The sequence below is a fragment of the Sus scrofa genome, chromosome 10 (genome assembly GCF_000003025.6).
Source record: "Sus scrofa isolate TJ Tabasco breed Duroc chromosome 10, Sscrofa11.1, whole genome shotgun sequence".
Lineage (NCBI taxonomy): Eukaryota > Metazoa > Chordata > Mammalia > Artiodactyla > Suidae > Sus > Sus scrofa.
The window spans coordinates 16,499,771-16,518,073 of record NC_010452.4 but is presented as its reverse complement, the minus strand read 5'-3'; the positions used below and the strand labels follow the sequence as shown (position 1 = coordinate 16,518,073).

Genomic DNA, 18,303 nt, shown 5'->3' with positions numbered 1-18,303 from the left:
TACCATAAAAATTTGAAGAAACCTCTTCTAAAGCCCGTCATTAGTACAGATTTTATTAAAAACTTCCTTTCTTCTCAGCTCTTATTTTTTTCAAGTGTAACCTTTCTTTTCAATGACCACTGCCATCGAAGTACAAAACAGGCTGAATAGGGACACTTGCAAAGGTACAGATACTGGCCTTCCATGAAGAATTAATTTCTCCCAAGATTTTATGGCAGGGCAAGGGGGAGAAAATCATATACAAATTGCTACTGTAGTCTGCTTGCGCAGCATCTCATCTTGTTTTCTACCTGATCACTTGGACTGTTCATGTGCGAAACTGCCAGAATATGCTTAGATGGTTTCTAAGACTCAGTGATGGCACAAAGGCGTGTTGAGAGAGTATTTTATCAGAGCCCCCCACCCCCAGGTCTTCCTCAGCTCCCAGATAAACCAGCAGTCTAAAAGAGACAGCACGCTTAACTTTGCATATCGAGTCCCAAACCACGGCTCCCACTCCTGACCAGTCACTCGGGTTTCATCCTGTATGAAGACGTTTAGCCACTGCTGCTGCTCAGAACACCTGCCACCTCTGACATTAAGTCTAGCTTGCGCTGGGTTCAAGGGTGGTACAGTTTCTAAATATAGTCATTCTTCAACCCCACCCAATCTAGGTGGGGTCTCTGCTTTGCATATTGTGCATTCCTTTCTAGCTTTGGAAGGTTGAAAGTTTTCCTTGCAGAATTTCAACACCCTCTCTTAACCGTGGTTACGAAGTTCCTGCAGGTCAGCTTGTGTGACATCTGGCACTTTGATATCCATAAACCTAAATACCCAGTGTGCAAGGGAGGAATTTCTTACTATATTTTTGGGCCTGAGGCGGTCTTGGCGCTGATGTAACTGTGTTAAAAGGGACGTGTTTGTTTATCTTGCTAGAATAGTTGTCAGGGCCCTTAGGAACTGCTATTTTCATTCCTTTCTTTAATCACAAAATGCCAGCCATTTGATTAAAATAATACCTAAAAGACATGTGTATGTAGATTCATAATATGTTAGACAACTATATGACTATTATAGTAGATAAATATAAAGTATATTTTAAGTTTTTAAAAACTTTTAAGGTAAAAACTTTTAAACTTTCTAATAGGCCATTTGGCTTTTTTATAGAGCAGGGCTTCCGAGGCTGTGTGCCTAAGCCATGGCCTCCCTCAGCCCAACAGGTAATTAGAGGAGCCTCAGGGCCAGTCAGTTCCAGCCTCAAGCAGCCAGTGTACTGATGCAGGTACAAATTCTGTGCTTTATTGTACTATGAAGTGGGAAACGTTGACAAGCACTGCTTTAAAAACAGCTAGGATTTTAAGAGTTTAATTGTATTCTAGGCACCCAAAAGAGCAGAAAGGAGCATAGTATTTTCTTGCTATAATTTTTTGTTTTCACAAAGCACAGATGAAAAAGATTTCAAAATCTACTGAATCAGGATCCTCTCTGTCAAATAATGCCTGTTCAATTCAACTGGGTAAAAAATGTTACCTTTTTTTAATGGAACCTCTGAGGTATGTGTCTGAAATTTTGGTCTCCTCAAAGTATGGAGGATAACGATTGGATAACAGACAACCTTCTGATACAAATAGTAAGCATTATGCAGATTTTTAATGTATAATCTTTGTCTTCAAACTTCCTGTTTGACTTCGTACATTGTTTCTGCCACTGAATGCGTCCATTAAGCAAAAACATGATGCCCTGATCTTAATCCTAGATACTGACAGTGGAGATACACAGATGCATTTAAAGTTTTATCAAGAGTTCCTATCATGGCTTAGCGGTTAACGAACCCAACTAGCATCCATGAGGATGCAGGTTCGATCCCTGGCCTCACTCAGTGGGTTAAGGATGCGGCATTGCGGTGAGCTGTGGTGTAGGTCACAGACGCGGCTTGGATCTGGCGTTGCTGTGGCTGTGGTGTAGGGCAGAGGCTACAGCTCCGATTAGACCCCTAGCCTGGGAACCTCCATATGCCTCGAGGGTGGCCCTAAAAAGACAAATATATAAAAAAAAGTTTTATAAAGCTGAGTACCTGAACAATCCAGTGCCAGCATTCTTTTTGCATTTTATGGTTTAAAAAAAGAAGTTTGAAAACACCAGATTTAGGAGAGAGAAGTAAAGAAAGAGTATTTGTAAATATTTTTATTCCTCCTTTACACAGTAGAAGAGTTCCTAAAAACATGTGACTAAATCCTCTTTATGTTACTGTCAGATGAGTTAGTTAAGAAAGTGATTTCCAAGTGGTTGGTTTTTTTTTTTTTTTTTTTTGTCTTTTTTGTCTTTTCCAGGGCCGCACCCTTGGCATATGGAGGTTCCTAGGCTAGGGGTCTAATCAGAGCTGTAGCCACCAGCCTACACCACAGCCATAGCAATGTAGGATCCAAGCCATGTCTGCACCCTACACTGCCGCTCAGGGCAACTCCAGATCCTTAAACCACTGAGTGAGGCCAGGGATCGAACCCACAACCTCATGGTTCCTAGTCAGATTCATTTCTGCTGCATCATGATGGGAACTCCTCCAAGTGGTTTTGATACATCTAAGCCATTGATTTGCTTTGGGACAATTTCCAGGTGGTTCTTTGCTGCTTTCACATTTGTGAACCACGACACTAACGGTTCTTAAATTTTATGAAAACTTTGTTATGCATCTTCATAAAATTATTCATTTTTTAACAAGACTGGGTAACAATTACCCCCAGTTTATCTTTATACAAGATTATATTTGCAGATATCGTATTTTTAAGGTAATGCATCTCTGACTGTTCGCATTTTGATGGACAAGTTGTTTTTCATTCATGCTCAGCAAAATGACATTTCAGGATTGCGAGAACAGGAAAGTGATTGATGGAAGAAGGTGGGCACTCTGATAAAATACCTGGCTCAAAAATTATGAAATGTTGGAGTTCCCGTCGTGGCGCAATGGTTAACGAATCCGACTAGGAACCATGAGGTTGCAGGTTCGGTCCCTGCCCTTGCTCAGTGGGTTAACGATCCGGCGTTGCCGTGAGCTGTGGTGTAGGTTGCAGACGCGGCTTGGATCCTGCGTTGCTGTGCCTCTGGCGTAGGCCGGGCTACAGCTCCGATTCAACCCCTAGCCTGGGAACCTCCATATGCCGCGGGAGCGGCCCAAGAAATAGCAACAACAACAACAACAAAAGACAAAAAAAAAAAAAAAAAAAAAAAAATTATGAAATGTTACTGTTTTGTGTACTGAAGAGAAATTGTTGCATCCTGAAAAGGATTTTTAAGGGAGTCACCACCAGCCTAACAGATGTGTTTTCTAGGGCTCCATTTCTGAACTTGCTCTCTGCTTCAGTGTACATGGTTGTCTGGAGGAGCATCCACTATTCTGATAAGCTATAAATCAGCCACTAAACTCCCCGTGTTTAATAAATGATCGATGCAGTTACTAAGTTCTACCCTCGACATCTCCTTTAATTCTCAAAGCAGTCCTGTGCGCGCGTTACTGTCACTCACCTCTGTCCGATAGGGGAGGTTTGGGCGCATGGGGAGCTCACGCTGCCTTGTCCCTGATCTCATGGCCTTTGCCTCCTCTCTCACAGTCACCCCGTGGGCTCACCTTACTTCTGACTCTGTCATTGGAATTAAGCTGACTTATAAAACAAGTAGAATAACCACCTGTCCCGGTGTGCCTAGAACTTCCCCATATGTAGACCGTTTTTGAGTCCTGCACCCCAGGAACCCCTCTCGGTTCTCGGCACACCGGGCCTCTTGGTCACCTGCCTCAGGTTCCTCTTCCTCACTGCAACCCGATCCCTGCCTCTCGTTTCACTCCTCAGCCCTCGGTATCTTCCAGACGAAATCTGAGATTAGAGAATTAGATACAAAGCAGGATGTTTAAAAATATGTCGTCTACTATTAAACAGTGTTTGTACATTTTAATACTTCTGTTCTCATCCGCTTCAAAATGGTCCTGTTAGAATGTGGAGAGTTAGCACATTAGCTCGTGCTGTCGTTGTTTCCACGAACACTTTGCAAGGCATGTAAAGCCTGTAAAATAGCAAATAGACACCAAACAAATTTTCTTCAGTATTACTATGTATTATTTGAAGTTTTTATAAGAATTTTTCTGTATTATAAAAATCTTAAGAGCATTTTAAGAACTTAATTTGGTTTTGTTTTTATATATTATCATGTATTCATATATTAGAACAATAAGTATATTTTTAAAAATCAAGGAGTTCCCGTTGTGGCTCAGTGGAAACGAATCTGACTAGCATCTATGAGGACACAGGTTCAGTACCTGGCCCTAGTGGGTTAAGGATCTGGGATTTCCGTGAGCTGGGGGTGTATGTCGCAGACGTGGCTCAGATCTGGTGTGGCTGTGGCTGTGGTGTAGGCCAGCAGCTGCAGCTCTGATTCGACCCCTAGCCTGGGAACCTCCATGTGCTGTGGGTGTGGCCCTAAAAAGACAAAAAAAAAAAAAAAAATAAGAACAGAGCTTTTATATTTCTGTTCAACAAAACAACAGCCTTGCTAGTTTATACTTCCCCCTTCCCATCATGTCAAGATAGAAAGAGTAGCAAGAAAGGATGACAGGAGAAAGAAAAGGAAAATGGGAAAATTAAAAGCATGAAAAAAAGAAAGATTTTCAAAGCAGTTAAAGTAGTCAGAGATTCTTGACATTTGATTGGTTTCAGTATTAGGATTTATTGCCATTTGTGCAAATTTGGTTAGATTCTCAGGCTCCAGTTAGTAAAAAATCATGAGGAAGATGAATTTAGATAAAATAAAAGAACTTTCACTTTTTTTTTTTTTTTTCCTCCGGTCTTTTCTAGGGCTGCACCCGCGGCATATGGAGGTTCCCAGGCTAGGGGTCAAATCAAAGGTACAGCTGCCGACCTATACCACAGCCACAGCAATGTAGGATCCGAGCCACATGTGCGACCTACACCATGGCTCATGGCAACGCCGGATCCTTAACCCACTGGACAAGGCCAGGTGTTGAACCCGCAACCTCATGGTTCCCAGTCGGATTCCTTAACCACTGAGCCATGATGGGAACTGCATTTTATTTCATTTTTTATTTTTTTGGAGAACTGCCACTTTTGAAAGGTTTAGTAGTATATTTAAGGTTTGTTCAGCTCTCCGTAGAAGTCAAAAAATGGACTCAACTTCTCTGCAGTCAGTGCAGTGTGTGAAATGTGGTGAGCAGTCGAGTTGAGCTGGGTAGTACATTTAAGTGCTATTCTTTCTTTCTTTAAAAAAAAAAAATTTCCCCTGCTATACAGCATGGGGACCACGTTACACTTACATGTATACATTTTTTTTTCTCACCCTTTGTTCTGTTGCAATATAAGTATCTAGACAAAGTTCTCAATGGTACTCAGCAGGATCTCCTTGTAAATCCATTCCAAGTTGTATCCGATAAGCCCAAGCTCCCAATCCCTCCCACTCCCTCCCCCTCCCATCAGGCAGCCACAAGTCTTTTCTCCAAGTCCATGATTTTCTTTTCTGAGGAGATGTTCATTTGTGCTGGATATTAGATTCCAGTTATAAGTGATATCATATGGTATTTGTCTTTGTCTTTCTGGCTCATTTCACTCAGGATGAGATTCTCTAGTTCCATCCATGTTGCTGCAAATGGCAGTATGTCATTCTTTTTTATGGCTGAGTAGCATTCCATTGTGTATATATACACCACATCTTCCTATCCAGTCATCTGTCAATGGACATTTGGGTTGTTTCCATGTCTTGGCTATTGTGAATAGTGCTGCAGTGAACAGGCGGGTGCACATGTCTTTTTCAAGGAAACTTTTGTCCGGATATATGCCCAAGAGTGGGATTGCGGGGTCATATGGAAGTTCTATGTATAGATTTCTAAGGTATCTCCAAACTGTTCTCCATAGTGGCTGTACCAGTTTACATTCCCACCAACAGTGCAGGAGGGTTCCCTTTTCTCCACAGCCCCTCCAGCACTTGTTATTTGTGGACTTATTAATGATGGCCATTGTGACTGGTGTGAGGTGGTATCTCATGGTAGTTTTGGTTTGCATTTCTCTTATAATCAGCAATGTTGAGCATTTTTTCATGTGTTTGTTGGCCACCTGTATATCTTTCTTGGAGAACATCTATTACAGAACGGGAGAAAATAGTTTGAAACGATGCAATGGACAAGGGCTTAATCTCTAGAATATATAAGCAACTTCTACAACTCAACAGCAAAAAAGCCAATCACCCAATGGAAAAATGGGCAAAAGACCTTAAGTGCTATTCTTAAGGACTTGCTCTGAGCTTTCCTTTGCTGAGCACAGCTTGCTTAACTGTAGTTTGTGGTTTATGAGATACTGGGTAATACGACAGAACGTAACATCATCATTGATCAGTATCTGCTTATGTTCTTATATGGAGTTCTGTTTTGAATTTGATGCTGACTTCAGAGTTTGGGTATGCACTTTTCATACATCATCACGTTAAGGAAGAGAATAACTATCTACTCCTTAAATAAAGTTAATTATTCATTCTGCTAATTTTTTTTTACATTTTTTGTATATTTATTTCTTGTGTATTCTCTTAGGTTATATCTACATGACTGAGCAAGGTTAGGGCCCCATCTATATATGAGGCTATAAGATCACAGCCCAGAACTCATGTGTATCTCTGCATGATGATAATCCTAACTTCAGGTTCAAATTGGAAGAAAAAGATCAGTTGCTGTTGATATTTTTAATTGCATTGGCTTTGCACAAGCTCTTTTCCTCCTTGCATTTTGTAATTTTTCACTTGGGGAAAATGATCTTGCTATTTGCTTGCATCTTTAAGATTGTCTTGTTTGTTTTTGTATTAATGGGTTCAAGATGATTCCAGCTTAACAGTATCTGTGCTGTGTTTCTCCATTCACTGCTGAGTGGTTGACTTTCATATTCTTATGTTTACAAGGGTTGGTATTTATTTGTTACAAAGAACTACAAAAGAAGATATTGCCTTACCTTACAAAATAAGACTTAGGTTTGATTTACAACTACCACCAAAGAAACATTTCTGTGAGTATTTTATAAAAGCAACAGACTCCTAAGAGAAATTGTTGAAACCCATTCTTGTCTCTTTGGGATTGTTTAGATAACAGCTTATTAAAATAAAGAGAGAACAAGAGAATGGACATTTGCTTTGGAAAGTTAATTAGGTTTTAAGTCTTAGAACTTGCACAATAATGGCTTACTTCTCTTGGTTTAAAAACCAATAATTTCATTATCATGAAGTATTTGATAAAGCATGTTTCTTTTTACATAATTTAGGAAGCTACGGGGTTTGCAAGTACTGAAAGTTCTATTAACTCTAACTATGTCCTCATTCCACAATACCTAAATATCTTCCTCTGCATTCAATAATTTTTCAAAGCAGTATTTTCCTGTATTTGAAATTATATAACAAATTGTGTCATCTTTCTTACTACATAGTTGGAGAATCTGATGCTGGATAAAGATGGCCACATAAAAATTACAGATTTTGGACTTTGCAAAGAAGGGATCACAGATGCAGCCACCATGAAGACGTTCTGTGGTACACCAGAATATCTGGCACCAGAGGTAGGCTGTGGTTCCATTCATTAAAAAAAAAAAAAAAAAAAAGCACTGACATAATATTTTGCAAAGTATCTACTACTTTGACTTTGGATTTCAACATGAATCTAATCTGTTTTGTTCTCACTTGTCCAACTTACTATTCTAGGGAGAGAATATATAGAATTTTTTAAACTTTATAAGCACGGAGATACTAGTAACTGCAAGAATCAATTTTTATTTCTTGGCCATATGTATATTACTTCTTGATCATGCCTATTTTGATTCATTTATTAAAATGGAATAATTGAATGACAAGAATGTGAATCATTTTATAGTCCATCTTGTATTTCCTATAGAAATGAAGAAACAATGATAATTTGGATTTGTAATATTGCAGGTTTTCATACTAAATTATTGGAAAGTGTTTCATTTGGAAAGTTAGTGAACTAACAGTAAGTACATTTTGGAATCCATGCCAAACGAAAGCAGGCTCCATCCAGTGACCTCCCCATGCCAAAGTTTTCACAGTAATTCCATGTATTTGTTGATTCAACACCTATATGATATTCATCTGCTATGTGTATTGGGTATTTTTCTGGCTGGTGTGGTTATAGGAACAAGTACAAAGAACCCTGCTCTCAGGGAACCCACTTTGGTAGAGCCAGAGTGAAAATACATGTATAAAGAAGGTCATGTAATGAGTAAGTGTCATGATGGGAAAAAAGCTGGGGAAAGGAAGCTTGCCATGAGGTGGCTGTGTTAAGTAGTGTTCTCGTTAAGATTGCTACAAAATAGACCACTGCCAAACCCAACCATTTTATGTAATGGAGCCCTCTGAGGTGGGACAGTACAAATGACTGCTCCATGATACATGGGGCATAGCAGGGGGTGACTATGGCTAGAGGCTGGACTCTGGGACTCTTCCCTTCATGTGTCTGGTAGTTGATGGTGGCTGTCAACTGGTACCTTACAGGGCTCTCAACAGCCTCAACTTCTCCATGTGACCTTGTTTCCTCATAACCTGGTGCCTTCGGGACAGCAAGATTTCTTTATCTCTGGGTTCTGAAAGTCAGTGCCTAGGGAACAGTTTAGAAAATGCTTCCTTTTTTTTTTTTTTTTTAACCTAGCAAACCATAAGAAATATTTCATTAGTTTTTTTTTTAATTTTCTCTTCATAGTATATTTTTATTATTTTATTACCACATACCATAAAATTCAGCCTTTTAAAGTATACAGTAGTGGTTTGTGGTATGTTCAGAATTGTGCAACCATCATCACTGTCTAATTTCAGAATATTTTCATCACACCAACAAAAAAAACCCCATACTCGTTAGCTCCTCCCCCTTCTCTCCCCAGTCTACTTTCTGTCTCTATAGATGTGCCTGTTTCAAATAGTTCCTGTAAATATGGCAGTCATACAGTATGTAGCCTATTGTGTCTGGCTTCTTTCATTTAGTATGTTTTCAAGGTTCATCCATGCTTCAGCATGTTATTGGTACTCTGTTCCTTTTTAGGGTCAAATAATATTTTACTGTCTGAATAGACCACATTTCCTTTATCCATTCCACAGTCAGCGGACGTTTGGGTTGCTTCCAGTCTTTGGCTAATAATGCTGCTATGAACAGTCAGGCCTGCATCCCCTTTTATGGCCTCGTTTCAGAAACCACCTCATTTCTGTCATGCTTATTGGTTAAGCATTCCTACGTAAGCCGACACACATTTCAGAGGTAGTACCATAGATCCCACCTCTTCTTTGTAAAAGAGCAGGTGAGATGGGAGATTCTGCTGCAGCTCATGGAAAACATGATCTTCTACTGATATGATGTTTCGGGAAAGTAATGTTTGGCCAGAGACCTGAATGCCTAAGAGGCAGCTGTTGCAGAAATAAAGAGGGAGCCTCCGAAACACAGAGAGCAGCTAGTGCAAAAACTGTGAGGCAGAACAGCTTCCTTTCTTCCCCCAAACCCCAACAAGGTTAGTGCAAGCCAAATAGGGAGGCGTTGATTTGGATGGATGAAGACAACTATTTCTTGAACACCTATTATGTGCCACATGATACACAAGCACACTAAGAACCTTTCGTGATAGCAAACCTGATGTTTAAAGGTGAGGGAACTGAGGATCAGAATTTTTTTTAACTGCATACATCATGACCCCCAAAAGCCACAATTTCTATGCCACCTATAGATGTAAATGATTGTCATTTTTAAAATAGATGCTTTGTTAAATGCTCAACAGGAAAAGGTAATGAGAAGAATTAGGAAAAAGGAATATATTCTAAATGATACTAGCAGTCCTTCTACATGTAGTAACTTATGTCAGTTTATTATTACAGTGGTTCTTTTCAGTTAGAGATTCAGTTTACATTTCAAGAATGTTGAGTAATTGTAAAGAAATACTAGTAATTTGAAATATTGGCAGTTTTTTCACAGTAAATTTCCAAATATTTTTTTATCGAGGGCTGCCAAAAATAAAATTTTCCGTTATAAAATCTGGAGTTTAAAATTTTCCATTTTTGTGGCAGAATTAGGTGAAAGGTGAGTGGCATTATTTCTTGTCCATTCAAGTACAAGGCGATATTTTGTAGAGTAGGATTGTTTTTGTGGATGTCATGAGATCTTTGTTTCTCTGGAGTTCCATCGCCCTTGCTATCCATTTCCCATCTCTAGAATAAAAAATTAAGTTGTCACGATTAGAGGAAGTTATTTCTGAAGGAGATAGTACATCTCCTTTCAGAAGCAGATGATCTAAGAAACAGATAGCATTTTATATGCAAATATCATCAACTGAAGAACAAAACCAAGAATTTAATGAAAGAAGAGTCCAATTGTTTCTAAATAGAAAGTCTGCAATTCCCAAGGAATTATCACTTTTTTAAAGACAAATAAGAAAATGTATACCTTTTTTAAGAAAATATTACAGAAGTCTGGTTTTTAAAAGCAGTTTATATGCCCCATGGCTGATAGACACCAATTCATAATTAAAATCTTGACACCTTATTTTTATCGGGGAGGGTGATCCATTGTGGTTGCTAATTGAGGGTGACAAATCTTGAGATGACTAACTTCTCATGCAGTTTTAATTTTTATATTTTAGGTGTGTCAAATACTGCATTTTGTTAAATCAGGGTAACCGTGTTTACTCTTACTTTTAAAAACAAGCATGTAAATCCTTTTTTTCAGGTCTCCAATACGGACCATTTTTACCAAAGAACACCCATTCATTCATTAGAGAAACAGTTATTGTGTCATGCGTTATGTTAGATGCTGGCAAGACAAAGATCACAAGAAATGGTTTTGTCCTCAAGTAGCTGTCTGTATTTACTAAGGTGATAGAATATGGAAAATGATCATCACTGTGCAAGAAAATAATTGCTTTTCTTTTCTGGAGTCACGTGCAGCGTGGTAAAAGGAAAGGGAGCGGCCCCAGGAGGGTCTGGTGGCAGGAGGAGAGGAGGCTGAACGCGGGGAATGGGGGTCGGGATGCAGTGGCGTTTGAATTTGCTCTCATGGAAAAGGGAGAATCGCTCTTGAACTGAGAGCAGGGCCATAAAGTGGTCAGATGTACACGGTCAGAGTTCGGGAGGGATTGGCAAGAGTCAAAACCGGCCTCTCCCTTTTACTGCAGATGGCATCTCGCACTTTCTTTGAATCTTGAAGTTTCTAGTACATACCATTATTGATACCAGACTTTTCTTGATAGTTATAAGTAGTAGCTGTTTGTCAGTCCTGGAATACCTATGTACCTGAGTACCGTTCGCTTTTGAAGGACTCACTGTCAATATTTTCCCTTCTCCTCCTCTTGTCGAAGACTTGTTTACGCATCATAGAGATTTTACTGCAACCTGTCATTCATCTCGCAGTGGCTATGTTTTAAACTGGCCACTTATGTTTTAACTGTTAATCTGGTAGGAATGCTTTGCTATTTAAAGCTGGATGCAGGGTATTTAAAAGACACTTTAAAAGCACTGTTAGAAAGCATTTAAAACTGATATATTCTAGTACATCTGACTATTCTGTATCTCAGACTCATAGCTGATTTTGAAATGAACTTAAATTTTAAATGAACTTAAGATTCTTCTTGTGGCAAATACCACCAGAATAAGGAAGTTTTATAAAAATGCCATTTGTTGAAAAAAGGATATTTTTAGAAGAATTTTGTTGTCTTCTTGTGATGGAGAAGTACAGAATTAAAGAGAAAAACCATGTCTTTTTTAAAAAAGGTTGCAGAGATGCAGTCCTAGAAGCATATAAACTACACGTTTAGTGTGCTCCATCGCTACAGATGCTTTAGTAGATATAGTTTTAAAGTGTCTTTGTTCTTTCTTGTATCAGAAAGAAATAAACTTGACCTGTCATCTAGTATGGACTATAAGATGTTTTGAGGGGATTTTGTTTTCATAATCTCTACTATATTTTCACGCCTCACCATTGTAAAAGAAATTAGAAATCACATATAAAATCTTACTGTTGAATTTTATTATTTGATTTGGCTCTCATTGAATCCAAACCATTTTATGCAGTGCTAATTATTTAGAGTCTCAGCTTTGCTCTTGAGTTAGCAGTACCTGATCAACTTTCCAACTGTAAAACAGTTTGAAAATCAAATGTAGCTTACATGCAAGACCCAACAAAATTAAAAGTGTTAAGTACGTTTTGGCAGTTCACTTTTATTATGCCCAGTCCTCAAATGTACCAGCAGATAATCATCTGAATGTTAGTTATTTTTCACATGCTTATGTGATCACACAAAAAGTACATGCTAAAAAGAAGCAGATGGTGACAGATGGGGAAGGTTGAATAAGGTGGTTTTGGAAACCTAGAGAAATGCACTTCTGTAATAGTGTAAAAATAAAAATTATTTGATAATCAAGTTAGAACTAACAAAAAGATGGCAAAAAATGACTTGATTGTTAGAAAATACATAGTATCTGGTATGGTTGTATTCAGAAAAAATGTATATAATTTTATTTCATATGTAAAATACTCTGCTTTTCAGTGTCTGAAACGCGTTTTTTTGTTTTTTGGGGGTTTTTTTTGATGCATTCCTAGTTTTCAGAACCTCATTTTTAGAAAACACTCGCTTGGTATCGTGTTATTCACTTTCCTTTTGAAGCCTATTAGCTTTATAATATATATTTTGACAATATCTGAAATACTTTTTCAGAATGGGTTGAGAGAATCATATAAATTAAGGTTGAAGATAGTTGGTAGTTTTCAATGTACTAAATGAAAATTTATTTTCAATACAACAAAGAATAAATGTAAAAGACATTATTTTATGGGCTCTGTCAGTATTGTCTTTAGGGGATGTTAAAACAAATGAATAAGGCCAAAGTTATATACATTTGCACATTTTATCTGTAGATAAAAATAGGAGCACTCATAGTTATGTTTTGCTTATTACCCTTGGAGAAAATTCTACTTGTTCTAACAGATTGTGAAACTAAATCTTAAACCTTCTAAGCTTTTTACAAAAAATAAAAAGTTGTTTTAGTAGCTTTCCTAAAACTGTGTGCATCCCTAATATTTTATTTCATTATGAATGGTCCGTGTAACCATTGTCCTCTTAAAGTATTTTTGAAAACCTTCATCTTCCAGATGGTTCTGAAAAGGCCTCATCACCAGCGTTAAAGGGAAGAATTAAGTAAGGGGAGCCCAGTGACTCGTCTACCTCGAAGTTGTCTGCGTTTGGGTTAGAATTTACACTTAAGAAACAGCTATCAGGAGTTGACTGTTTTCAGTGTTTCTAGATAATGTTAAAAACCATCCTATTTTGTCTGTAAATTAGATCATGTTTAAATACGAACAAAAATGGTATATTTAGTTCAGTGATAATGGCTCTCAACATTTTTAAGAAGCAGCTTTTAAACTTCCCTACAGTTCTGTCAGTTGTAGTGGTATTTTTCACCTCAAGTTCTTTTCAGTGTTATGTGGTCTTTTGGTTTTAACAATCTGAATATTTGCATTCAGTATTTTGGAATGATTCTAATTTCAGTGCAAAGTTTAAAGTCTCAGAAACATGAGAACATTTACAAAGCTACCCCTAACTGCGAACACTAGTGATTACCTGTAGCATTTGACAAAGGCCATTGTTCCTTTGGTTACAAAGACCCATTTTCTTAGAATCCCGTAATGTCTGTTACTTTGGGATAAAAAGAAGTATAGAACTCTCTGGGGAGATATGTCTAAGTATGATTTGATCACCACTATTGTATCCCCCTTGTTCAAAAGTGTTGCCTGTTCTAGCCAAAGAATGCTTTTGAAAGTCCGATGTGAGCTGCATGCAAGTATTTGTGTGTGTGCAGGCTTAGAGGTAGCCATAAAGCTTACAGCATCTTAATTCAGAACAAATGGCATTTACAGTTTCAATCTCTTTGGAATCATTAGAGCAGTTAAAAACTGGATATAAAATACATATTTATGAAGAAAATGCCCATAAACTATGGGATTCATAATGGTTATGAAATACTTAGTTCTGAAGCTACAAACGTATTTTAGAATCTGAATTAGAAAATTTGTTAAGTCTTTTTGTTTTTTAAGCACATTCCTCTGATGTTAGGAATCTTAAAGTATTTCAAGTTATAAAGTAATAAATGTATGTTTGTATGTTAAACACACACATATCAGTTACCTGAAATATAAGGTTACCAGGAAAAAATTTTTTTGAATTAGTGGTAAATTGGTTCATCCAAGTTCGCAGTTTACTTTCACAACATAGGTGTACAGACAGTTTGTTTAGATGTTTAATTTTTTCCCCCATCTGTTCTGTCAGGATTATTGATTGAGCAGGAAGCCACTCCAGGGCATCCATAGCCTCCTCTTAACTGCTTGTCTTGAGAGTATTGTGTGGCCTGGCGAACAAGCTGAGGGAGGTGTTCCTTCAGCCTCCCAGTGAATCCTAATTGGTAAAAGAATATTGGAATGAATATGCTTTTTGGAAGTGCCCATTAGCCAAATAAATATTTACATTGGGAACTTTTAACTGATGGTATTATTTTAAAATACATAGTTTATTATTTAATGTCATTCTTTGGAATTAGAAACCATTCAAGAGCTGAGTGATTTTTTTAAAACTTACCTGGTTGTCCTATACATGGGAGTGTCTGCATCGAATTTTACCAAATATTATCCGAATATCACCAGTACATTTAGTGGTCGTTGATAACCTGCTGTGACTTCCCTGAATCTTAGATTTTATTAGATCAGAAAGCAAAGCAATCTCTGTCTCCTGGTGGAAAAATTGAAACCAAACCTTGTTTCCTAGAGCTTGCTTTCTGTTTGGGTGTTTACTGACGTGACCTCTCATTATTTTTTTAACATTTACATTCTTGCAGTGTTCCAAATCCCCACTTGTTCTTCATCTCTGTTTGGGCATTTGTGTTAAATGCCGTTATAAAGTGAAGCTGCATCTCTGGTTACAGAGGACAAAAAGAATAGAGGGAAGTACCAAATACTACATTCATATTTCAACTTGATTTAATGGAAAAGAGATACATTCTTTCCTTTATTTCTTAAAGATAAGTCGTCTTCCAGTGGATTGTTTCTCTGGGAGCAGCTTTTGATCTGCATATATATATCATATATATGCACATATACACATTATATCTCCACATTATGTGATAAGTTGTTTTGTAAAGGAATTGAAATGCATTTTACCATTGTTGTAACCCTCCATTACCATTTATCCTACCCTTTGGATCAGCCCTCATGATACTTTTTTTTTTTTTTTTTAATGCTAAGGGAAAAACAATCGTCAGAGGTAGCCAGAAGGAACTGCAACTCTTCGGTTAAAGACTGTCAATTTTATATATTACTGTAATTTTGGAAAAAGTGTTTCGAGTAGGGAGAGAAATTATCTTCCAAAAATAATGCAAAAGAGGCTATGGATTTTTCATTTCACTCTGGATTGTATTTTGAAATAATTTAGATCTAAGGAGAGAGAAAAAATGTATGAATGGTAGTAGCATGTTTTATATTATGTATCCACATGTAGAATATTATAATCACTTTTATTTTTATTTCTTGTGTATTTCATCTTCCAGCTGTTTTGAAGTAAGACTCCAGCAAAAGTCTTTCTTTTTAATTGATAGCAAAAACTCCTAGAAGAGGACTGGTGGAATTGTTAGGGTATTTTCTCCTTAAACATTGCCTAAGTTTTACATGTCAGTTAAGATAATACATTACATCACATTTGTTCAGTACAAACTGATACAACAAACAGTTCTAATTGTAGCATTATGTATGTGTATATCAATTAAAGCTCATATGTTCAGAAGCAAAACCACTTTGAGAATCCATGTTCATTTTACAAAGCTAAATAAAATATATTTTATTTTATCAAACAGATTTTTTTACAATGCAGTTTTATTTTTCAGTTGCTTATTTCTCTTCAAAAAATAAAACCCCTTTTTTATGTACTCCCTTTCCCTTCTGGCTGCAAACCAGGTATTTAAACAAAAATAAAGGATTGCCAGTTTTGCCAGCTGGGGATGAGAACCCGGCTGGTGAAATGTGGGTTCGGGAGGCAGTTAATCCAGCTTTTATGCTTTTTATGGTTTTATGAAAAAAGAGGTTAAAAACCACATTTGGCTCTTTTTGTGTGTGCGCCACTGTTTTGTTGTTGGTGTAGGAATGTAGTAAAAGGTTACTTAGTGAAAAGATTAAAAATTTTTTGTTCCTAGGTAAAATCCTGCATCTATTAGATAAAGGCCTACAGACAGTGCAGTCTGGTGATTGAACATGGGATAGATTCAAAAGTCACTGGTCTTTCAGAATTATATATATATATACACAGCCTTTCCCTTTAAGTATACAGTAGAATTCCTTCTGCTTTCTTATTTTCTGTATGTCTCATATTACTCATTTCAAACAAGAAATTTTAAGTATTTTTGGCTAAGGTAGAAACTAGAATTTGCTGTTTTCCCCAAAAATATCTCAGTTTGTTATTTACAAAAGGGTTTTGGAAAATATAGAAACGGGACTTGTGTTTGTGTATTGTCAGTGCAGCTCCCAGTTATCTTTAGCCACAAAACGGTAATGTACAACATAATCAATGTGATTACGAGCGCTGTCTGTTACACAGGAAAATCAGTAAGAGAATAAATCCTACGAGTTCTCATCACAAGGGAAGTATTCTGTAATTCTTTAATTTTTTATTTGTACATGAGGTGCTAGATGTTCGTTAAAGCCACTGTAGTAATCCCGATGTCGGTCTTGGTAAAACTGGAAGGAAAAATCTGTTCAGGGAATTTTAAAACACTGCTGAATCTTTGGGTAGCGTCTTTTGTAATTTCTTGAAATTATATTCTTCTCCATCTCTACTCTGTCCACCAAAGTGCCTTTCCTAGTCTTTATAATAATCACCGTGTAACTGTCAAAAATATCATGAGCCATTCTATGAAATTATGAGTAAATCTTAAATAAAAGTCACATAGGAGTCATCTTCAACAGTGTATTTACTTAAACTTGGAAAGTTTAGGAGTTCCCATCGTGGCACAGCAGAAATGAATCCAACTAGGAACCGGGAGGTTGCAGGTTCGATCCCTGACCTCGCTCAGCGGGTTAAGGATCCGGCGTGGCTGTGGTGTAGGCTGGCAGCAATAGCTCCGATTGGACCCTTAGCCTGGGCCCCTCCATATGTTGCAGGTGCGGCCCTAAAAAGGCAAAAGACAAAACAAAAAAAGAAAAAAGAAAAAAATTCAGAACATGAGTACTACATAGTTCTGTGTCACATTTTCTCTAATATAATCAATTATAGGATCTTTTAATTGATAAATTTCATGTATATGGTTTTCTTGATCTGTTTATCCCAAGGCTAAAAGGATCAGCTAAAATAACCTTTAAAAGGTTATTCAAAATAGTACCTTAATATAAAATATTGAAAGATCCAAATAGATAAAGATAATTCCATTGGATGAGGAAGACTCCTAGTAAAAAGGTAAATTGAGTTTTTCCACGACAAATGGCAAGTTATCATGTTTCAGTTTGAACACGTTACTCTAACACAGCCTAACACATACTTGCATATTGTCTCTTAGTAAATTTGTTTTGCAGGTACTGTGTTTTGGGAAATAAATTTAAGTGCATATACCACAGATATTGAGTCCATGATTTTTTACTGTTTGTGTTTTAATAGAAATTTTTGTTGCGAGGTACTGAAACTTTCCTAAAGTTTATTACAGCCCAAACAAGAAATCTTGATATTCGCTTTGTCGACTACATCTTTTCTGAAAGAGTTGAAGCATGTCAGAGCCTTCAAAAGTGACCGTATTTATTTTCATGGCTGCCCTGCCCTGGATTCTTCTGAGTACATTGCCTTTGTTTACTTCTGTCTTTCCCTGTTTGGTTTGTATCAGATAGTCCTTCCCAGCGCCAGAGTCTGTTAGACACATTGTATGCTATGTGATCAGCACAGTTTATCTCTGAGGTGTTACTTAAATTCTGCAGTAGTGGAACCAGAAGGCAAAATGAAGTAGGGCAAAGAGAAAAGGTACAAACATGCAGTAGTTTTCATTTGATCCCCAAGGCACTCATATACTCACTTCCTTAGAATCTGTTGCATGACCTTTGTGGTACCCAGTCATTTCTGAATGCATATTAAACATTTCGCGTATTTGGTGTGATTTGTATCTTTTATAGGATGCTTCATAGTTTAAATGTCAAGATCCCAGAATAGCCTACCTAGGCTTTGAAAGTTGTGATTCATTTTTATGTAAAAATCTTTTGTTTTAAAAATAATGCTTTAAAAGTTAATGTGT

General features: G+C 37.3%; 1 protein-coding gene across 8 annotated transcripts in view; it reads left to right on the top strand.

Moving 5' to 3' along the window:
• Positions 1–18,303, top strand: part of AKT3 (AKT serine/threonine kinase 3) — a 300,281-nt gene that overhangs the window by 223,672 nt on the left and 58,306 nt on the right. For all 8 annotated transcript variants that reach the window (XR_002336106.1, XM_021063994.1, XM_005667942.3 and 5 more), the window contains 1 exon segment: positions 7,440–7,568. Coding sequence is in view for 7 of the 8 variants with exons in the window: in XM_021063994.1 (XP_020919653.1) it covers positions 7,440–7,568 (129 nt within the window). In the remaining variant the exon portion in view is untranslated.